A 25,070-nucleotide genomic window follows, 5' to 3' on the forward strand; every position below is an offset into this window, starting at 1 on the left:
TATCTAAGTGTCTAAGTGTATGTGTGTGGGGGGGGGGGGGGGGGAAGGGGGGTCCCTGTTAACCTGGTAGAACTCAGCCAGCGAACATGAAGATCCCTAGGAGTGGACCGTTCGTGTTGGCCAACCCAAATTTGAAGACATAAGAAAGTGACAGAATGAACAGGATATAGATGACACTCGCCAATCAAAATGGATTTACAAATTTACTTACAAACATCTTGTGGGAGGACAAATGATTTTACAAAATGAAATCTGACTTGAAAGACTGACAGAATCCTTCCTTGGATGAATGCTCATTGCCATGCAATCTGCAAATAAAACAGACTTCAATTAATTGATGAAGTGGAAAGTCAGATGCAGACAAAATAAATTAATTCATTTCCACATCTGCTGGAAATAAAATCCACGCCATAGCCGTATTGAAACACTGGATCCCGTGAGATTTCCGAAGTTAAGCAACATTGTGCGTGGTCATGATTTGGATGGGTTGCCACACGCTGTTGGTGGGGGGGGATGTGTGTAAGGGAATGGATGAGCGGAAAGGAACTGGCTACCCTGCCATACGTAAACTCCAGCTCAGGCACACCTCTGCAGACGTTCGGACCTGCCTTTGGGCAGAATACACCCTTACCTTTACCATCTGATATTCAGGTGAAGTTATCCTAATTGTCTCTTTAATTAATTTATGAAGAGTTATGCTCACACTTGCAGTAAATTAAATCTTTCAAAGATTGAACTAAATTTAACCTTCCTCAGTAACATATTTACAAATTTAATCCCTTGGTTAAAGAATAACAAATCAACTAATTCCTTCGATGTTCACATTGACTGTATAATGTAGCCTGGTGGGGGTTGTCAGCTGTGTCATTCAATTAGAATTATTTATTAAGGAATAGATTTCATATTCGCTAGGCAATAATATCTTACATTATATATTATAGGCCTACTGGCCAGTTTGGAAGGTATTGTGAAACCTGCACAGACTTCTGTCTCCACTAGAGATTATGAAACACAATGGCCAGAAAAATTAGTATTCCAAGAATTATTGCCAAGTTGGAAAGAGAAGGGTTGGTTATTTCTGAGTTAACAGAAAATCCCGAGCCTGAGGTCCAAGTGATATTTAGAACAAGGAAATAACGGCGCGCAAGATTCTTGGAAATGATATCAGGGAAAGTCCAAGGCTGGAGACGGGTGTGTAACTGGCAGTTGGTTTTTAAGGGAAAAACATGAGATTTCAAATTCCTGGTTAACTATGGACCAATAGTAAAATTTGCCAGGGAGAAGCAGTCACGCCAACATCATATTATAGGAGGTGCTATAAAAAGTAACTTTGCTGATAAAATTTATAAAGAAAAACTGAATACAGATTCGTAATCAGGAACCGGGCGAGTTGGCTGTGCGTGTAGAGGCGCGCAGCTGTGAGCTCGCATTGGTGCGACATAAAGCAAATAGCAAAAAAAAAAAAAAAAAAAAAAAAAAAAACACGTAATTAGGAAAATTCTAGAAACATTACCAATTATTAAAAGTTATTAATTAATGAAGATTTACTGTCATAATTCTTAGAAATTAGTGACGCTATTCACTGATTGGTTAAAGGCAAGGGACGTCATAAATAGCGCATATTTACCCGCCAAGAGTACAGGAGCTAAATTCGAATTATATTAATTACCAGCGATCGAATTGAGTTGAGATTTGACATAGATGCTAGAATCATATAATCACATCGGTGGATCCCAATTTCAAGTCACCGGCAGGTCTGCATATAGTCAAATGAGGAAATTGGAACTGCTCACTCTAACGTGACCTCTCGTGAACTCAGAGAGGGGATGAACATTCACTTAAATACCAGGACAGGGCAACTGAGGAGACACTTGGTAAAAGTTCGTCGAGCAGTTACTACGTCAGTGTGTGTAAACATTCTGTGAAAGTTATTAAAACTTTCACTACGTCAGTGCATAGACAGACTTCGTAAAAGTTTGTCGAGCATTTACTATGTTCGTTAGCACAGTGATCCAGTACGTGAAGTAGTACGCGTTACAGACTTGAACACTCAACAGTATCATGAGTTTGAATACCAGAGAAAGTCACAAGTAGTTGCCTACCAACAAATCAATAGAAATGTATAAACATTTACAGAACTAATTAAATATAAAACTACGGGTAGGAGTGATATATCTAGGGAACAGTACATATTACACGAGAACGGTCGCGGTTGTTCGGCATAATTAGACGCCAGTGAACAGTCGATTACAAACTGATACCTGGTCAGCCAAGCGAACGTAAGCCGCAGAAACGCGAACATTCACGGAATAGCCGGGTTCGAAACTCGAGTGCGTGCCGAGCCGTTGAAGGTGGTACCGGTGTATCACGCATTCCTTATTGCCGGGAAGGAATGAAGAATGTATATTTACATTAAGTGGGCCAGATAAAAGACCAGCAGTGTAAAAATTCCTTTGTTAAAGTTAGAGTGTAAAATCGTCCCAAGTGTTAATTTTTATTTGTTTTTCTACAATTTAAAATGTGACAAGTGTAAAGGATTACCTCTACGTACTGGCATGGTGACCAGCAAGATGGCATGCTAAACTAGACGGGCCATGTGGTCCTCGTCCGATTTAGCAAACTACAGGCAGGGATGAGTACCATATCAATTTAATTACGGAAGAATCATATTCTTTAATTATGGTAACTTGAACATTAAACGAGCCGCTTCCTGGCATGTCCAAATCAGATATAGGTAGACAATGGGACAAATTAATATGTAAATAATTATATCAAGCACCCATAATATTCTTGATTATTTTAGTAGAGTAAATTAGCGTTGATTTTGTTTTGTTCAAGTGCTTGAAGTGTTCGTGACTGATTGTGTAGGAGCCTGTGTCACTTAAAGATAAATTTTATAGATGTTAGGGCATGTTGTAAGATTACCAGAGGTACAGGGTTACCAGTGAATTTTAAATATTGTGGGACTGGAATGATGTCCGATAGTTTTGGATGTAAATAGCAATGATTGTGTGCCACGAAGTTTCGCCAGTGGACAGCAATAATAATAATAATCATTAGAAGTATCGGAGTGATAAATGGATGGGTTATGCCTAATTGAGTGTTTAATAATAATACTTTGTGAATAAGGCACGGGCCTGGTTTTATAGAATGATTGCAAGTTAAAGTCATTTAAATGTGGAGATAACATGCGGCACGTGAAAGCTTTTAATTCGGACAGTAAATTTGATTTTAATATTATTTGTTGATTTAATGCTTTGGACTCAATAATAATCAAAATGATTTGTTTAGAAGCAATAGAGGCACTTGTGAGACGCCAGAGTGGGTTAAGCCCATTTTTTATTTTGAAGTCGAGCAGGACAAAAATCCGGCATGAGATAAAATTGAGCCGTACTGATGATGATAAAATAGAGGAATCCTGAGGTCTTCATTGATGTTATATGATGATTCCAGTGTTATGAGTAGCAGAAGAATCCGCGCACCAAGGATTAATAAATAAAATGTTTTGAAGAGTTACAATGGAATAAATGGAATTCAAATGAGAAGGAATGAATCATTTAGCACTCGCAGGGACTGGATGAAGATTCCCAGCCATGAGGTGTCATGGGATTTGAGATTTGTCTTGGGATAACATGGTGTCCCCATAAATTAATAACAGTACGAAATGAATTAAGGTTGCGGTTCGAATTCCATCATTGTGTCCTGACCGATATGAAATCGGATCTTGGTTGTTCATATGAGATTTAACATACGTGACTAAATTCTAAAGATTGGAAATTAAAATTTCAAATTAATAATAATAATAATAATAATAATAATGATAATAATAATAATAATAATAATCCAAGTAAATCATGTCTTAACTGGTTGCTTAGTGCCAAACAAGACCAGAACCATAAAGGGTTATGCATTAAAATTAATAATGGTTATCTGCCGTGTAACAAGTGAAATTAATTTATCAGAATAATAACAACAACAACAATTTGAAGAAGCATATACAATGTTATTTCTGAGCATATAATAATGGTGGAAAATGAAATTAAAATATTAAATCAATGATGATTAAGTGTTACGATAATGATGATCTCCACTGATGATAATAATGATGATAATAATAATAATAATAATAATAATAATAATAATAATAATAATAATGAAATATTTTTTAATGGATTTTTTCGGATGATGATGTTGAAGGAGACTAGGCAAGTCAGCTGGCAAAATGACGTAATAAGGTCAAGTTGTTGTAGGTAATAAGCTAAATTTATGATGTTAAATGTGATGGCAAATCCCTACATCTGGAGGTTTAGGTTAGAATCCCTTTGTCGTTTCTTTCAGTTAACAATAGCATATCTTGTTTAGGAACCCGGGGATGGTATTGTACTATCCCAGGTAGGTCTCATCTCAATAAAGGTGGAGGCAATGACATAATTCATGTGATCATGCCCACCTTGCCAACAGGTAAATGGTCTCGACCAGAATTGGTCGTGGTGTTGTCACGAGGGTTGTGTTTCAACCCTCGGCAATCAACAGTTCAACCACCCAAGTGGATGGGTGATCTTCTGTGTCAAATTTGTTATGTAAATTTGCAGGAATGATTTGCTAAATTATGGGGGAAAATAAGGTCAACAAATGTTTGTGTATGTTCCAGTTTATCTTTAAATAAAATGCTCCTTAAGCATTTGCAAGGAAACAGTTCCAAGTTCTTGTTCTTATAGAATAGTAAACCCTTGGTGACCGTTTAAAATATCTGTCCCCTTTCCTAGGACAGAGCCTCCAATTTTTCCCTTTGATCTGTTTTAATGTATTTTTGTTTGTTTTTATGATGAGTCTTGAAGTTAATAATTTGAGTGTCCCATTCAACCCTGTAGTACTAATTAGACGGCGCCCATATATTTAATTGGAAATTCCGTATCTTCATATTTTTTTTGTTGATGTTTATTATTTGCGTTAGATTCGAACTGTAACACCCCTGAGATAAATGCTGGTTGGGACTCAGGCTTTGAGTGGGTGCAATAATCTATTTACAGTTTAATCAACTAAGTGTAATTCCTCACTGAGCCAATCTTTTTTCAGTTCACATTCAAGTTGTAAATTCCTTATATGGTTTATCTCAACTAATAAAGTCACAATAGTTTTTATTGAGTTTCAGTTACTCTGGAATTTAATTGTATAACTTGGCAATTAATCAGCCTCATTGCATTAATTTACAATTAATCAGACCATCTGAGTTATAATACATGTTGTAATTTAGTTCACATCCTTGCGATGAATCTAATGAGTAACTTAAATTGCATCAAGTTTTATAGAACCCTATGGAATCTTATTGAATCTTGTTGAATCTTATTGAATCACATTGAGTTGCCTTGCCAGTTAAACTGTTGAATGATCCTGCTATCTAAATAAGAAACTATGTTAGTTGGAATTAAATTATTAATCATACCACACATGTACCATAACTGAAATAAATACACAGATAATTACTTCACCTCCCTTTGTAGAAATGTTTAGAGAAAAGTCTAGCACTATTCCATGGCCTCTATACATGGCTTAAAATAATTGCTACACTCTTTCCAGTCAAACAAAACCTAATCAATGCCAAAATGTCCGTCACTGTGACAGAACACACGATGAATCAAATTCCAAAATATCACAAAAATAAATCAAAGTAACAACATCAATCAGCACAAAATATACCACTTAACACCAACAGTCACATCTTTTATCATTCATTACACGATCACAAATTTATCTAAGTTTAGGTCATGAGTTTTAATTAATACCGCGCAATGAATTAGAGAAGATAGTCAACTTGCATCATGAATGATCGCTTATTTGTGGAGTCGTGACCAAATTAAATAAGTCACTGTACAGGTCTATTCTCTCAAAATTACAACAGTGTTTTATGAACTTTATTTCGAAGAAAATTATGCTGAACTTTCTATTAAATATGCATTCACATCCCGTGGGTAAAATTGTAACATAACAATTTACTAGTTGAGTGTGATTAATGTTACATTTAATTTAACAGACAGTGTAGCATGGTAATCATCACCACCAGTGGGTTGCATAAGTTCTCAAGTGCCTAATACTAAAGTGCTAAATGCTCAAGTACTCCTCCATTAAATTCTACGAAGACCTCTGCTCCAACCGTATATTCCACCGGCTAATATAACAATATCTAGAGCGGATTTCACATTTTCAAACTCTGCTAAAATGTCAGTTAAACACTTAAATTCATTTAAATAATCATGTTAAATTGGTAGGCTCATTTATTATTAATCACTGTTTATTAATCATACCACACATGTACCATAACTGAAATAAATACACAGATAATTACTTCACCTCCCTTTGTAGAAATGTTTAGAGAAAAGTCTAGCACTATTCCATGAAATAAAAATCATCACTATCGTGGAAATAAATCAATAATTTATTTTATTTTAGTGTTTTTGCTAGTGGCTTTACGTCACTCCGACACAGACAGGTCTTATGGCGACTAATTTAGTTCATATACTTGAGTAATATGTTTAAGTCGTGATTATTAACACAACATTGTTAATGAATTCTGATGTTTGAAGATTGCACACACATATCATATTCCTCCAAATATTACCAATTCTACCTCAACAAAGATAGAGGAAAATAGGAAAGAGTACTACAGTATGCAACTCACTAATAGAAACAAAATTACTATCTAGAAGGATCATTCTACGTTGTAATAGGGTGAAAGAAAATATAATTTGTACAGGTACTTAAATTTGTACAGGTACAGAGGCTCGAACTGCTGTCTGTTGTCCTTATGCCTCTGGTAGCTCCATTCTAGGGGATGGGAAAGTGCCCACCATTTAGAAGTTCATGTTCGCTGTGTCAAATGGGTTGGAAATCCTCTTGAAAATCGTGTCCATCGAATTGAACAGGATTTTGACGTTGGCTAGTACCATTGCAGTTTCTTAATCTCTCGTGGTGAGAATATCCTCTTCATGCATTGAAACTGACTGATAACATTACTATCTGTACACGACCAATTAAATAATTTCTACTGAACACAAGTTTGAAACTTAACTTGCGTCCGTTGATGAAATATACCACACATCTTGTAGAACCAAATATCAAGCAGATCTGAGCTCAAGCAAAACAAAGTAGACCCTCATAAGTCGTTGGCTTTATTTCCATAAAGTCTGCACCGTAGTATCGACGAGCAACTCAGTGTATCAAAATTTAGGAATGATAACGTAAGAGCAAGTGAGTAAGTATCGGAGTCCTGTACCCCACGGCTTATAGTTCCTCAGTTCATGAAGGGGTGCATTTAAAACACATTCATAATTGGTTATTCGTATGCTTGAACAACACCTGATAGGCTCGTGCCTGGCTTTCTAGAATGCTACACTCTACACATGTGCGGACTACGTAGGTGCTTTGAAAAGTTCTTGGAATGTACTAGAATTATCTTACCTCCGTGGAACTGCTTTTATTCTTCAACATAGTCTCCCTGTAGACTAATGCATTTGGTCCAGCGATGTTCCAATGCCTTGATCCCATCTCGAAAATGAGATTCCTCCAGGCCTGCAAAATACCTCTCTAATTCGGTTGTCAGTTCTTCCCTTGTAGAAAATCTCCGTCCACCGAGGAAAAATTTCAGCTTGGGGAATAGGTGAAAGTCTGATGGTGCCAAATCAGGTGAATAAGGTGGATGTGGCAAAAATTCGTACCCCAGTTCATGAAGTTTTGCCATGGCAATAGGCCTAACACTTGTGTGCGACGGAGCATTGTCTTGATGAAAGATGACCTTTTTCCTTGCCAAACCAGGCCTTGTTTCGCGTATCTTTTCCTGTAGTTGGTCTAGGAGGTTTGCATAGTATTGCCCCGTAATTGTTTGGCCAGTAGGAAGATAATCTATCAGCAGAATGCCTTTTGCATCCCAGTAAACAGGCCATGACCTTTCCGGCCGAACGCACTGCCTTTGCTTTCTTTGGTGGTGGTGAATCAGCATGTTTCCACTGCTTTGACTGCTGTTTTGTCTCTGGGGTATAGTAGTGGACCCAAGTTTCATCTGTAGTCACAAACCGGCACAAAACATCTTGTTGGTTGCACTGAAAATGGGCCAGACTTTGTTCGGACATTTCCAATCTGGTGCGTTTATTGTCCAATGTCAAGAGCCGCGGCACCCATCTTGCGGATAATTTTTTCATACCCAATTATTCAGTTAAAATATAATATACCCGTTCAGAAGACATCCCTACAGCTTCATCAATCTCCCGCACTTTCAGTCGACGATCCTCCATGACCATTTTATGCACTTTTGCGATAAATTCTGGGGTTGTAACACTTATTGGCCATCCACTACGCGGATCATCATCCAAGCTCTCCCGACCAAATTTAAACTCGCTGGTCCACTTGGCAACAGTTGAAAATGAAGGAGCAGAGTCCCCCAGTGTGTTCTGAAAGTCGGCATGAATTTCCTTTGCTTTCATACCTTTCTTTACAAAGTATTTAATCACTGCTCGAATCTCAGTTTTTTCCATTGTCACAAATCACTACGCGGGAACAACAACAAAGAGTCGTCACTACCACACTCCTGCAGCTAGAGCACTGACACCCCACATGTTCACTCACAAAGGATGTGTGATTATTGCACGGGAACCTCGTTGCTCTAGCACTGACATCTAGCAGTGATTCTGAGAACTTTTCAAACCGTCCTCGTATACTGCCTCGCAGCTCCCCGCTCGGTGACACATGTAGCTGCAATAGGAGAGCTGGACAGCACAAAACTGGTTTGCTTGTGGCCAATGAGAGCCACAACAGCCTAATTAGCTGTGAATACGAAATAAAATATTCCTGTTAATGTGATGGGGACAGTATGTATATATGTATTTCTGGGAGCTCTGAGTAGATGTAATAGGTATAGGTTTGTATTATTTGTTCTTTGTAGCAAGATGTTTAATCATTTTTCTTTTAATTCCATTAGGAGTAGTAGAAAATTGTCATCCGAATTCACTTCATTTTATTTAAATCCAACTTTTACTGTAAGACCTGTTGACTGTGACGCAAAGTGTTTATGAAATATGGTGTTGTCAACTAGTACATTAAGCTACTTACTTTAGAACTTGAAATGTCCTCTAGTTTTTATCAAGTCTTCCTTGTCTCTTCTTTCTTCAATATTGTCCTGTTACACTTCAAAAAGTTGTTTTGCTACTAACGTTTATAATAGATTTAGCTTTATCCTGCTGTGGATGCACTTTCATTCCTTGAATTTCATTTTAGATTATCCCTTTGATTTGTTTTTCTTCCCAATAAAAAAAGGGACATTCTCTTTCAGATGAACAGCTTCAGAGAATCTTGTCATTTATTGATGCCTTGTTACCATAATATCAAGTTTTTACATTCCTGCAACACTACTATCTGTTAAAAAAAGGAAACTTATTTGTAATATTAATGTCAAGATATCTTCATGCCACGTTGCTATATTTCGTATTAAATGTCTTCTTTGTCAGGACAGTTTTCCTACTATGATCTGTATTCTGGTGCAATAAAACTACCCAAATTACAGAAGTGATCGACTTGCTCAATTGTGATATTTCTCAATATGTCGGTTTTATATATTGTGTTCTAATTTGAATACTGAAACAAAAATATGTTATAGTTATCCTTTGATAAGTCCAAGGTAATATTGTTGTGTACTCATTTTCATAACTTGGTGATGCTTACTCCTGCTTTACCATTTTTTTTGCAGACGAGTGGCTTTACGGGACCTCCAAGAAACAGTGATCAACAGGTTGGTGACTCACCCTGGAGGACAGCGGTTACTTGTACATAGTCGTGACAACTTACTGAGGATGGTGGACCTAGGCACAGGCACTTCCATACAGTGGTACCGTGGCGCTCTTAATGATAAGTACGTCATTAAGATTGTGTTTCCTATTATAACATATTCTATTCACATGTTAGAATGTGATGTTCCATATACAGTTGAAACTGGTTAGGGCGTCCCTCTTTAGCGTGTTTCCCTGGTTATTATGTCATTATTCCTAAGTTCCAATTCATGTCCTATTAAATACATGCTAAAGAAACCTGGACAGCACATTTATGTCACTCTTTAGTACGTTCATAACACTCCCACCATGAGAAATTTAAATTAGCGTTCCGGGCCAAGTTGCGCGCACGACGCTCCAGCCACAGCTGGCATGCGTAAGGATTTGGCAGAGAACTTAATTTAATGGCGGCGGACTACCCAAACAACATAGCACACTAGCATGTCGGCCTACAGCTAGTTGCCTTGGCTACAAGTAGCGTCAGTCCCAAGCCAGTCTTTGCTGTGGTTGTTTGGATAGAGCAACAGTACTTTTTCTGAGTGTTGTTTCTTAATCTTAGTGCTTAATTTTCATTCATAAGTGAATAGTGTAACGTATTAAATTAGGTCTGCTGTACGTTTTTTGTGAGAACCGAAGGGGAAAAAAATCATCCTGGTAAAACATACACGTTCAACGATAAGAAATGCCATGGGGATCATCTCAGTATAGAGAGACTGCCAGTGCTATTATGCTACAGTGAGAGTGGTACGGAGAAATTAACGCCGCTCGTAATAGGGAAGTGGACGAATCCACATAGTTTTAAGAATGTGATGATAGTGTTGCCACCTGCGAAGTGCAGACGGTAGATGAAATTCATGAACAGTTGATGATTAACAAAGACAGTAACGAGCAAGAATCCGAGGATGAAAATGAAACAAAGGAGATCTGCGCAGCAGTACCAATGCATTCAACAGCAGTACATAGTGCGGCATTATGTATCAAGTTTTGTTGTGGATGACAGTGTAATGGATTGCGTTACCAAACTCGATACTGTTGTATGTAATTTGGAACCAAAGAAGAAGCAGTCTACATTAGATATGTTTCTTACACACAAGTGATACGTGTTTCTTACATGCAAGTGATTTTCTGTGTATTTTTAAACATGTGTTGGTTTATTCTGAATCAAATTCTTGACAATTTTTGTATATTTTAATTTTTTTATGCAAATATGGACGTATAGTTCGCATTTCTAAGAATGTTTTTCTTTGATGTTTTACTGTGTTGGTGTTCTTTAAATGTATTATTTCTTTATTAATTTCATTAATTATAATTGTAAACACTTATTTCTTTGTCATCATCATCATCATCATCATCATCATCATCATCATCAATGTCCCACTCCAGTCTTTATCATCATTATTTTTACGTTCAGACCTAACTTTTAAGTTTAATAGTGTAATTTTTTAGCAAGTTTCCTCTTTATGAAGTTTTTTTTACCTCGGTACCCACAAAAACGTCCTAACCATTTTTTACTGTATAGGGCCTCTCTTATAAACTCAGGCCAACTGCATGGTGTTTGTTCTCTGTGCTACAGCAGTTGCCTCAGCCCAACTTACGTCGTGCGTGGCCGCCCTGCTTTAAGCATGTATACAATCTTATTTGAAATCTTACCTTATAAAAGCTGCTGGAAGTGTCACCCTCCATAATGAGGGACTTCATAAACACCATTAAAATTTTCTGCACACCAATAGGAATAGTTATGACTGTTCACACAACCATTAAGATGAAACAAGGCCTCATCCAAAAACAACACAAGCTGTGGGTCAAATAAACGATAATTCAGTGATACAAGACACCACTCACAATATCTCACTCCTGTGGCTGGATCAGCAGGTTTTAAACAATGGGCCCATGTAAACCTGTACGGTTTGATGTGTAACAGCTTTGTAGCTCTTTGTGCAGAAGAAACCGAAACCCTTACTTGTTGTGCTAATTTTGTGAGCGATTCATTCGATGACTGTTCAAGATCCGGACCAATGTCATCTAGCTTTTCCTCTGTTAAAACTGTTCATGTGTGCACATGTTTTTTATTGAGCACTGAGCCAGTAGTTTCACATTTATTTACAATTATGCAAATCTGTGCTTGTGAAGGTAATTGAAAATTTCTGAACAAATGCATTGCGAACCTGTCGAGCCGACTTGTACTTAAAATAACTTTTACATACTAAAATACGGTGTTGCAATGATAACTGTCTCACCATATTAACAGCTGAGATTCAGACTGGCTACTGATGCTTGCAAGGTCGAACACGTGCATGCTCTTTACAAGGTCAAGAACTATGCATGCGCCTCCCATACAGCAGCTTAGGTCTCCGAGAGTAAAAACACCGCTGGACGGTCTGAGTTTATAGGAGAGACCCTGTATTGTCAAGAATGTGTATTGGAAAGGAACAAGGAAAGGAAAACATTGGTGGACACACTGCAGGTCAGTGTGAGAAGAGGGAGCCGTAGAAGGAGGATACAAGGACAAACATGAACATTAGGGCATTTTTTAACACCATTATGTGATTTGACATAGATTCCACAAGCTTTGAGCACATATTTTTAAGTTCATCGTGATAGCACACACTGATTAGAGACTCAATCTTGCACATTTTTTCAAACAGTCAAGATTTATGAGTCTCCTTTTCCAAATAGCTCGCATGTTTTCCATGAGAGAAGTTTCCAGGGCACACACCTTCATGTGTGAAATACTCCCATAATATCTTCACAGGAGTGTCGGTGTCTGGATCCCAAGCTAGCGGGTGCAAACCCGGCAGAGGTAGTCGGATTTTTTAAGGGCGGAAAGAAGCCATTTAATGCTCTATGTCGTACGATGCTGGCATGTAAAAGATCTTCAGTGACACATTTGTTATTCAGGTGACAAAATTAATTAAAACTCTGCCATAAACGGCCGAGAGAGTGATTCAGTTTACTCTGCCATGTAGTAGGCCTGGAGTAAAACGGAACATCAAAAGTGACAAGCAAGCAGCCGGATGGTATCAGATTAAAATGCTTGCACACGGTAGCTGAAGCCATACAATTATTATAATATACTGTCAGGTTAGAATATATTCTGCTACCATATGCAACAGTAGGCGGTACTACCTGCGACTGTCTGGCCAAGGGTCTGTCGTCCATTACAAGATATTAGAATCATTCCTTATTGATAGTTTTCACTGTACAAAGGAAAATTTAATGTGTCCTCCTCCTCCGATACAAACCAGGCAAACTAAGGGAAAACCAATAGCTGTGAGCAGAGGAGTTTTCCTTTAAAAGGTTGGATGAGATGAGACCTTTGTGTGGGAAATAACACATAAATTCATAAGCTGCTGCCTTGCAGTGAGGCAGGGGACTGCCAAAGGCTAAGGAAGACCACCCTGAAAGAAAATCATCTAGTACGTTAGGCCTAGCAAATCAGTACAGGAGTACAATGCAGTTCTTTCAGAATGAAAACAAACCTCGGAAAGAAACATCTTCTGAATGTCGACAGTACTTCAAGTACTCTTGGAACTAATGACGATGTCATGTCCGATGTTCATTCAAGATGCACGAGAAGAACCAATCATAGAAACTACCTTTGGATTGGAACCTTAAATGTTATGACTCTAACAGGAAAAGGCAACAAAATCATGGATTTAATGAACCGTAGACATATTCACATTCTAGGGCTAAATGAAACCATATCAAAAGGTTGCAACATAAGAATGTTAGAGGATGGATATAAATTGTACTGGAGTGGTAATCCTGCAGTGGCGAGGAATGGAGTTGGTTTTATTCTCCATAAAGACATTGATAGTGTAACCGACATCTCATTCATCAATGAGAAATTAATCAAAGCTAAAATATGCCTAAATGGAGAAACCCAAACTGTGATCCAAGTTTATGCTCCCCAGCAGGGTTGTAGTGATGACCAAAAAGCAACCTTCCTAGAAAAACTAGAGGACATCATTGATGAAGAGAACATAATGATAATTGGGGATTTTAATGCCCAGGTAGGAACGGATAGGTCAGCTTATGAAGGAATTATTGGTCCATATGGATTTGGTAATAGAAATGAGGAGGATGAACTTCTGCTTGATCTATGTACACAAAACCAACTTCTGATGAAGAACTCGTGGTTTCAAAAATGGAATAGCCACAAGGTAATGAGATACAGCTGAGATGGTCAGTATAGATCAGTGATAGACCTTATCGTCACAGATAGGCCAAGTGGAGAAAAGGTGCATGTTGTAAAAGTGATACCTAGTGAGAGCCTTGATAGTGACCATAGACTCCTCATTGCAGACCTGAGAGTTACCAAACCTATTATTAAAGTAAACGAGAAGAAAAAACCATGAATTAAAGACTGGAAATTGACAGATCTGGAAGTCAAACAGCAGTTTCAAGAGGAAATCAGAACTAAAATACCAGTAACAGACACAAAGAAAGGTAGTGAAGAATGGAATGATTTTAAGACAAGTCTGGTTGGTAGAGCAGATAAAATATGGGGAAGAACAAGCAGAAGGGTTGGAGAGAAAAGAACACCTTGGTGGAATGATAAAGTGAAAGAAGCCATTATGAAAAAGAATAAAGCCAAAAAAGCTCTTGATGTGGCTAAGCCTGACAGAAGAATCAACAGCGACCGAATAGACAAGACTACATTGGAAGAGATGGCGAAAGAATATAGACACAGGATGTTGGAAGTCAAGAGAATTGTATGGGAAGAAAGAGAGAAAAGTTGGTAAGAATTTACAACTAAACTGGAAGAAGACAATAAAGGGAATATGAAAATGATATACGGAATAGTAAAAAGTAAAAGATCTGATAAAGAAGCAATTACAGCTCTGCAGACAGCAGATGGAAATATAGTTTGCAATATGAAAGAAGAAGCACAACATATCTGGAATTTGCTTTGAGGATGTTGGCAGAGAAACACTGGGAAAGAGGAAAAGACCTAATTATTGTGTTTATGAACCTTGAAAAGGCGTATGATAATGTTCCTAGATCAACTATTTGAAAAAGTCTTTGAAAACTTGGTGTACTGGAGTACATTATTAGGAAGATCCAAATGCTATATACTAATTGCAAAAGCTGTGTCAGTATTGGAGATGGTCACTCTGAATGGTTCAATACGACCAAAGTACAACAGGGAAGTGCCTTATCACCTCTTCTATTCATAGCAGTTATGGATACCATTTTAAAGGAACTAAAAGGAAAAGGTAATAAAGATCATCAGGCTCTTGGTTTTTGCAGACGATGTGGCAATATGGAATGAAACGGAGGAGGGAGTGCAAAATAATCTGAATGCATGGTGTAAGAAGTTTGATGATTATGGAATGAAATTGAACCCATCGAAAACAGTAGCACTGAAAATCAGCAGACATAATACAGAATGCAACATAAAACTACAGGACCACCAAGTTGAAGTAGTACACCAATTCAGATATTTAGGAAGCGTAATGGCTAGTAATAATAGAGCTAAAATAGAAATAACGAACAGAGTAACCAAAGGCTCTAACTTTTACAGCATTTTTAGACACCTACTATGGGATCAGAAAGTCCCACAAAGAACAAAAATGACCCTGTACAAGTCATATTTCATTCCTATCCTTACATATTCTCTGGAAACCTGCACACTAACATCAAAGGATTATAGTAGGATTCAAGCCTGTGAAATGAAATTTCTTAGAACTGCCCTCCAAAAGACACGACTTGATCACGTGAAAAATGATGAGATGTGAACTAACCTAGGTCTAAATGAATCGATGGAGGAAAGACTTAGGTCATCTAGACTTAAATGGTTTTGAGTATGTGAAACAAATGAATAGCACAAGGTTACCATGTGCTTATTTGGAAAAGAGAATAACAGGTAGAAGACCAGGTGGAAGACCAAGAAGAAGATGGATGGACCATCTGAGGGAAGACGTGGAGAGTAGAGGATGGAATTGAGAATCTGTCATGGACAACAAAATCTCTTTGAATAGGCAACTTTGTAAGATGCTCGTTTTCAAACACCCTACCCGGCTTGCTGGAAGGGCAAACCGATGATGATGATGATGATGATGATTGTCCATGGGAAATGTGCTGAATTTATTGGCTCATACTGGTGCAGGCTGATGTCAGTCGACAAGTTTAGATTTTTCATCTTGACAAGGACTACCGCAGTTGATCTGAAATGTCAACACTTTTAAAATGTCTACATAGTCTAATAGCCCAAAAAACAAAGCTTTTCTTGGCTCATTCTTCACTTGGTGCACATATTTACCCTCTGCCCCTGCAATTCAAAGTGACTTTAGTCAGCGAAAAGAACTTTGTTATAGTTTTCAGTGGTCCAATCCTGATGGCTAGATGCCCACAAGAGATGTTTCATGTGCATTTCTCTTTCAGAGGTTTGTGGGCTTTTTCCACCTGCTAACAGTTTATGACAAACATTTATCACGTATAGATTTAATCCCATCTCCCAGTTTGCGACTCAAGTTCACAGAGGTGAGCCTGGGGTTTAATTTGCTTCCTCTGAGGTGAAAGTGGCCATCACTTGGCATAGTTTTCTTAATCTTGCCATGGCTCCCCCCTCTTTGTCTTCAGTGAATTTGAACCTATCTGTCTGTGCTGCTGAATAAATTGGTTAACAGCAGTGCGTATAATGGCACAGTATTTAGTAGCTATCTCTCTTTGTTTCATAGAAGTATTCCGCAGAAATGCTTCGATTGCACTATGCTTCCTGGGAATGGCATTCGTTGAAGACAGACATTGCGAATCTCACAAGGTAACCCCAAAATACCTCAAAAGTACAACACATGCAAATAAGCACACATCTAATGTAAACATAATCAAAGAGAGCATTTATTATTCAATTGAAGCAGTTACTTGAAGAAGAGTCCAAGTTGATATTTTATAATTTTATAGTAGAGAGAAAAAACAAAGTATATCATTACCAAACACGGATTCAAAAGTTAATTAATTATAGTTATAATGATGGCGGTCTAAGGCTATTTTCATATTTCTAACATGTTTTGGTGATGATGCTTGTTGTTTAAAGGGGTCTAACATCTAAGGTCACCATTCCTCCAACATGTTTAAAAATGGAGATATCACATTTTGAAAAAATAAAAATTGGACCCTTTTTCTACAATCTACCTTAGTAAAAAGTCTATTCAGAATATATTTTGAATAAGTTCTATGATCTTCAATGACATTGCTTTTTAAACATACCAAACACATTTGTTTCTTCTATATTGGAATGTTGTATTATTGCAAGTCTTACTTTTCATCATCCTCACTCTGCACACATTACCTTCACAAGATGTCAGCTTCTAGTAGAAGTTCAAAGCCTGCTTATTTGTGACGTCTTGTGAGAGATTCATGATATCTCCTAGCTTTGCTGCCTTTATAGGTAGAGTCTATATGTATAGAGGCACAAAAGATAGAGGGACGTGATGTACTTCAGATTTCAAAATGTCAAACCAAAATGTGGCCTCTGGTACTGATTGAACTTGGCACCTTTAGCATTTTTTGCTACAATACTATATCTGAAAAAGAGTTCCAAATGCTTTGAATAATCTTTGATCATGAATCCTTTCAATGCCACTGTCATGAATTTCTTTGATATTACATCATCTATCCACTCATCAGGGCTTTCAACACATTTGAGTTTTCTCTGCATATATTCTTAACAGCAGGTAACTGTTTCCATGTTCTGGAAAGAACTGTGCAGTTTCTTCAAATCTGCCATTGATGACCAACCTGTTCCAAAATCATATCATTGTAATGTTAATATTCTGTCCACGGCAACCATCTGTGAATACCAGAAGCTTTTTTTAATATCATTGTTCAAAAATGTCTGAAAGTAGTGATCTAATACTGAAAGAACTTCATTAGCCCCCCTTTCTTTGCCTCTGACTCTGGCCAGCAATACATTACACTCTTTTCGGTTTTTCCAAAATACACAGACATTACTGGCAACTGTAGAACATATCACTTGTCACTAGGTGTGGACATACTTCGTTTAAAATCAAAACATAGCACATCAGCTGCCTCTTCTGCCTCAGCAACGGTTTCTGCACCTTTCAGCTTAACATAAAATGCATGAGCTTTACATTTGTAGCTCTTAAGATCTTCTTCCAGTGATATCTTAACCATTACACTAACTTCTAGCTGGATTTTTGCTTTCAGTTCTTCCTCACATGTTGAGCAGACGTCTAGGCTGACCAGATGCGTAGTTGTAGTTGTCCCTATAATATTTTAAGAAATATTGTTGAGTTGAGAGTGTGTCTCAGGCTGCTTTGCATGGTGTAGTTTTTTTGCAGGAACATGTCATAGAGTTTTACTGTATCTAAAGCAGGTAAGAAATAGCTCACTTACAATGTGATCCCCAATTTTCTGATATTTTGCACAATGTCTATGGTTTTTCCCTTTTTTGGTCTTGTGTTGGGTTTTCCTTACTAGGCTTTTGGGACCTTTCCATACTTGAGATCAGAAATCAGAGTAAATACATATGTGAGCAATATAAATATTGAGAAGAATGCATTATTGTAGTAGAGTATTAATAGTATAAAACACCCCAGAATAAGGGTCCAAATGTAAACTCTTCGACCCTACTTCTGCAAACTTACAACAATATAGTGATAACTAAGTCCCAAGTGGAATAATTGGGCCCTTCTTCTACCAACCATGTACTTCAACATGTGATTTCTCTAGCAAGTACAAGCATGGCTGGGCTTTTGTTCTACCTACCAAATGTGCCTCCTGAGGAAATGCAAGAAAAAGGGAATAAAACTAATTTTGAAAAATTTATGACTTGGGCTCTTCTTCAAGTAACCACTTCATTTATTAAACAAACAATGCATAGAAAGTGCAGAATCTAAGAATAAGCAATGTGTAGTACACTGTTTCCCACCATTGGGACTTCAAAGTTGGAATATTGAATCCTGATGCATAAGAGTGTTTAAATGCAAGAGGCCTATGTCAGCAGATTTAGTATCCTTTTCAAGGCAGTCTGCCTTTTTTTTAACTGATAGCCATTGGGGGTACAGGTGGTGGTAGTAGTAGTAGTAGTAATACGGTATGCGCCAAAATATACAGTACTCATTTTCGCGCCTGAGCGTCTGCGTGTTGTTACATCGCCATGATGAATTGTTAGTTGTGTAAAGAACGTTGTGCTCTGTGATTGGAAGTGACAATGGGTCTCGCAATGGAGAAAAAAGTGTTTATAGTGGAGTATTATTTTCGCTCGTACAAAAACGGTTACCAGGGTGGACCGAGTTTAAAGTTAGTGGTGGAGCAATATTGTGAACACTTCAATAAGCCAGCACCTAGCAACACAGTTGTGCTATCTATTGTTAAAAAATGTTGTCGTACGGGTAGTGTATTGTGTCAACGCAAGGGAAGGTCTGGTAGGCCACTAAATGTGTCCACAGATGAAAATCATGGACGTGTCCTTAATCAGGTGTTGCAGTCTCCAAAGCAAAGTCTTCGGCGAACAGCCCTGAAATTAAACATCAGCCCTACGTCACTTAGACGATTGTTTAAAGACATAGGTGGATTTCCGTACCGATTACAGGTTGGGCAACGATTGACGGAGCATGATAGGCATGTCAGGGTGGAATATTGTGCACGATTTTTTGCCATGGTATACGAAGATCCAGATTTCTTGTTCAACGTGTGGTTCTCCAACAAAAGTCACATTCACTTGGACGGTTTTATCAATCTTTTTTTTTTTTTTTTTTTTGCTAGGGGCTTTACATCACATCGACACAGATAGGTCTTATGGCGACGGTTTTATCAATCGCCAAACAACTCGCTTTCTTGGTTTCGAGAGGCCAGACATTATAGTCCAGAAACCACTACATAGTGTGCATGTGACGATTTGATGTGCAGTGTCAGGAAACGGTGTGCTAGGTCCATATTTCATAGAAAATGATGATGATGCACCTCTTACTGTTAACCAGGAAACTATAGGAACATGGTGATCAGGCCATTTATTCAGGATCTAAGAAGGTTTTGTCGTGCCAGGAACATGCAGATGAATAGACAGTGGTTCCAACAAGACGGGGCGACCTGCCACACCGCTCGACAGACTGTGGCTATGCTGCAAGAAACCTTTCCAGGACGAGTAATTTCCCGCGGGGCTGAGTTCTCCTATCCATCACATTCCCCCAATCTCAGAATGCTTACATGTGGGGAATGTTAAAGGAGCAAATTTTCAATTGTCCAGGTCCACCCAAAACTTTGCCTACATTATGTCAGAAGATTGTCTCGTTCTTCGGGACTCTGCAGCAACTTATGTTCCAGAATATGTTGGAAAATCTGCGTGATCGTTATGATCACTGCCTACAGTGCAATGGAGCACATTTTGAACATTTACACTATCATCTCGATAAGTAAGATAATGACAGTAAGACTAACATAATTTCCATTACTGTATATTTTGACGCATACTGTACTACCACTACTACTACTCGTGAGGCTGATAATCCCATTATTTACTTATTAAAATAGCAGTCATTTGTCTTAACATATGTCAATTGTTTCAGGGTGCCAACATCAGCTTGCATCTCACCATGTGGTGGCCTAGTCTTTGCTGCTAGTGAAGATGGAACTGTTTTTGTGTGGGATGTGGACACAGGAGAGCAGCTGGCAGTTTACAACAACCTTCACTTCAAACAGGAAACCTATGGTGTGGACTACCATCCGTTTGAACATATGGCAGCATTTTGTTCGTATGGAAGCAGTGGACATGTAATCGTGTGCTCCTTTAGTAAACAAGCTTCAGGTTTAGAGCTTGGGCTTCAGTTCTCCCTCAAGCAAAACGATACAATCTCAGTGTCCAAATCTGAGCCAAATGTACTTAGTGATCTTAAGACAAAAAAGAAGAAAAAGAAGGTTAATGGGGGAGAGAATAGTGTTATTCCTTCAAGAACTGAAGATATAATGGACAGTCAGACTAACATCTCGTGGAATAGTGAGTCTCTGTTGGCAAGTTCATGTTTATCAGTCAACAAACCACCAGATGTACCTAAGTTGAATCTTGCTAAGATAATTGATAAAATGGATGAAGTTTTGTCTGTGAGTTCCTCAAGAAGTATCCATACTGTGGTTTCAGAAACCAATGTATCTCAGACAAGTTCAACGAGATCTGCTGCACGACAAAGAAGAGATAGACGGAAGCATGCAAAATCTAGGAGTGGTTCATGATACTATGTATGGGTAGTCCTTACTGCAAGTGTATAATGCCATCATTAATGCAGAAAGATATTTGAGAAATGCCATGCAGCATTTAGGCAGAGGTGGTGTTTCTTTCATTAGTCCATATTTGTCTGTGTTTACAGTAAGGTCTTGATAATTCCCAAAAGAGTAAATAGTTTCTCTGGATTGATTATTCAGATTTGGTCGTCTCAAGAATGTGGCTGTTATAAACTAGGTGAATGAGATAGTTATTGTTATTAGTAATTTCTTAAAGTTGTTTTTCTACCTAGTTTGACCATAAATACCACCATGTTCCACTTTTTATTTTTTCTGCTACACCATGTGGTGGAATATAGGAAACTTATTCTGTAAACAGTGTGCATTAACCTCCAAAGACTTTTTTTGTATCCTTTGTCTCCATAATCATGGAATGGGTTGATTATGAAAATCATTCCATGGTAATAGCACTGCACAAGTTTGGAAGACAATTTTCAGACGTCCTTGATGTCCTTACCCTATTCGCCTCATATTTAAAAGGCCTCTGAATTTACTCGGCAATCAGATTTAAAGCTCTGTACTGCAGTTCAGCACACGGAGGAATTTCTTCATGCTGTATTTTAATTAAGCATGCAAAGGATTTGTACTCGCCAGTAATGAGGATTTGGTATGATAAACTCCAACAATCAAGGATACAAAGAGGCCCTTACTGCTGATTCAGTGCAATTAAATATACAGAAGAGTTTTTGAACCTGTGATGTTAGAATACAGAGAGATAAATAAATAAGGCTTTAGTTCATCCTGATTAGTGTCAGTTCACCTAACATCATCTAGTCATTTTTTTCTGTCGGGATTGGACGATTTCCTAGCGTAATCACTTGTTTCATGTGCATTAACTAAAAAAGGGTCCAGATGATCTACAAATACTGAACTGTTTTCCTCTGCCACTCATATTCAGCCACCTTCATCCTTTCTTACACATTTTTGTTGTACCTGCACTAAACCAACCAGTACCGGGTGAGTTGGCTGTGCAGTTAGGGGCGCGCAGCTGTGAACTTGCATCCGGAAGATGTGGGTTCAATCCCCACTGTCGGCAGCCCTGAAGATGGTTTTCCGTGGTTTCCCATTTTCACACCAGGCAAATGCTTGGGCTGTACCTTAATTAAGGCCATGGCCACTTCCTTCCCATTCCTAAACCTTTCCTATCCCATCGTCGCCGTAAGACCTATTTGTGTCGTTGCGACGCAAAAAAAAAATCTCAACCGGTGAAGGGAGCTTAAGTCCCTGTAGCCACTCCTGTGGTTGTGCCACTGTTCCTCTGTAATGATAATATCTTGTCTATGTCTTTCGGTAATTGCCCTAGAGGTGTTGAAATCTGTGGCAAAGCTCTTTTATATCTTTTCATTTTCATGACTTTACTTCAAGAGATTTGTTCTCATTCACATACAAGTTAAAAGGTTGTTTCTGTATGATTCATTCCTTGTAAATCAAGTTGTGTGTGTGGACAGCACACGCGTTCTGTTGGTTGAAAAGGGAACTAACTGTTAGTAGTGGGGGAAAGATCCACTCTCTTCTTTGTCCACAATAATAAGTCAACTGGCAGTTTATTGTCTATCTCCGTTGCAAGATGTAGATGTACACGTTCTTTAGTAAGGCAACTTTTTACCTTAAAAAGAAGATGAAGATGAGAAAGAAGAGGCCTGAGAGGCCAAAATAAGTTTATAAAACCTAAACTACTCTATTTACGTTTAATTGAAGGTGACAAAGCTTTCATGATGTAACTAATTAAATTTTTCCAAGGCGGCCTATAGCTTGCCGTGTTCAAGATTGAGTCCCATGTGAGGGACATATACTGTTCTTATGGATTAATCATACATTCCAGGTGGAATAAGTACTAGGGAATAGGTTATTTAATTGTATTTGGTGCTCTATGTTGGTTTAATATTATCATTCTCGGTCTTTGGTTTCTATATTTTTCAACATGGCGATGGGCCACGTGGTCCATGTTGATCTTGCTTATTTTGCTTCCTTTATGTCATGAACATCATCATCATTTTACAGTTCCAGTTTCCCGGCTACTGTTGGCGAGCCTCTTCCACTCTGTCTTATTGAGATACATTCTGTTGTTAATGACGTCCTCCATTGTCCTTCCCTGATCTGCGTTGTCCATCTTTACGATGTCCATCCAGTGGTTTCTTGGTCTTCCCACCATCCGTTTTCCTGTCACATATCTCCCCAAGGTAACATATGCTGTCCTTATTGGCTCCATCCTCATTACATGCCCAAACCACCTCAGTCTGGACATGCTGACCCAATCTAACAATAATGTAACAATCCCAGCTTCCTTCCTAACCACATCATTCCTTAACTTGTCCAGTTGGTTTTTTGGATTGTGGACCAAAGGAACTTCATCTCGGATGCCTGCAACCTTGATGAGCCTTTCTTCGTGAGGGTGCAGGTTTCAATACCATAGGTTAAGATTGGTATGAAGTACTGATTGAACATCACCAGCTTTGATTTTGTTGGTACTTTGGGATCCCAGAGGAGTGTTCGTACTTGCTGGTAAAAGTGAGAGCTCTTCTGCACTCTATTTGCCACCTCCTTTGTGGCTAGTGAATCTCGAGATATTACACTGCCGAGGTAAGTAAAGCTTTCCACATTTTCTAGTGGGTGGTTTCTTATTATGATATTCGCTGGTCGTCCTTCTCTGTTTATTGCCATCACTACTGTTTTAAGTTCGCTTATCTTGAGATTGAACTCCTGGAACTTAACCTTCCATTCATTGAATCTCGACTGTACTTGTTCCTCAGTTTCTCCCCAGATCATAACATCATCAGCGAAGACCATTGCATTTAGTTCACCAGTGGTTTTCTTAATGTTCTTCATTATGTCATCCATGATGGTGATAAACAATAATGGGGACAGTGCACTGCCTTGCTGGACTCCACTTTCAGTCTTGAACCAGGATGAATGTCTGTCACCCAATTGCACACAGCTGATACAGTTCTCATACAGCATCTGAACTTTCCTCACCAGACCCTCTGGCACATTTCTTTTTCTCAGGCATTCCCATACCTTCTCTCTTGCAATGCTGTCGTATGCCTTCTCAATGTCAAGGAAAACCATAAACAGATCTTTGCCTTTTTCCCACTATTTTTGCATTAACATACGGACACTGAAGATTAGGTCTGTTGTGAGCCTGTTAGGCCTGAAGCCATACTGTTCTTCTACAAACTGTGGCTTTAAGATGACTCGCAATCTGCTCTCTAAGATTTTCTCAAGAATCTTAAGCCCATGAGAAAGGAGTGTTATTCCCTAGTAGTTGGAGCATTTTCAGCGATTTCCTTTCTTAAACAGGGGGATAATGACACCCTTGCTCCAATCAATAGGTATCTTGCCATCTTTCCAAATTGCATTGAGCACTCTGTGTAGCCACTGTAAACCCTGGACTCCAGCTGCTTTAATCATGTCCATGCTGACTTCATCGATTCCTGAGGATTTCCCTTGTGGCATCTTCTTAAAGGCTGCTTCTGTTTCTGCCCATGTAATGGGAGGTTTCTCTGTGCAGGTTTCAACAGCTGGTTCTCTTGTTCTCTGATCTGCTTCTGTCCTGTTCAATAGATGATCAAAATGATTCCTCAGAACCTCTCTGATGTCCTCTTCTTTCCTGGCCAGGTTTCCATTAGGATCCTCAATTGCTTTGATGGTTTCAACTGAAACCATTCCTTTTGTTTTTGATTACTCTGAACAATAGTTTCATATTTCCTCTGCTGTCTTCCTTCAGTTTTTGAGTAAATTTCTCCCAGCACTTTATCTTCGCCTCGTCTACTACTTTTTAAACTCTCAATTTCTTGTCCCGGTAAACTTGCTCGAGGTCTGTGATCTTCCCCTCATCTCTTACCTGTTCTGGCTTGGATTTCTCTCTTTCTTTTTGTGCTATGTTCCTTTCCTTTATTGAGGATCTTACTCTTTCATTTCAGCAGGGTGTGTCTTTTTCTGTTACTCTCGTACTTGTCTTCCCGCAAAGCTCTATTGCTTCTTTTATCAAGGTGTTTTTAAATCTTGTCCACTCTACCT

At 38.4% G+C, this 25,070-nt stretch overlaps 1 protein-coding gene across 1 annotated transcript in view; it reads left to right on the forward strand.

Moving 5' to 3' along the window:
* LOC136875920 (jouberin) overlaps positions 1-23,927 on the forward strand; it is a 114,388-nt gene extending 90,461 nt beyond the window's left edge. Inside the window, exons 10-11 of the mRNA XM_067149570.2 lie at positions 9,734-9,895; positions 20,345-23,927. Coding sequence (XP_067005671.2) covers positions 9,734-9,895; positions 20,345-21,005 — 823 coding nt within the window. The 3' untranslated portion in view covers positions 21,006-23,927. The remainder of the gene's footprint in view (positions 1-9,733; positions 9,896-20,344) is intronic.
* The last annotated feature ends 1,143 nt before the right edge of the window (positions 23,928-25,070 follow it).

The sequence above is a fragment of the Anabrus simplex genome, chromosome 1 (assembly GCF_040414725.1).
Source record: "Anabrus simplex isolate iqAnaSimp1 chromosome 1, ASM4041472v1, whole genome shotgun sequence".
NCBI lineage: Eukaryota > Metazoa > Arthropoda > Insecta > Orthoptera > Tettigoniidae > Anabrus > Anabrus simplex.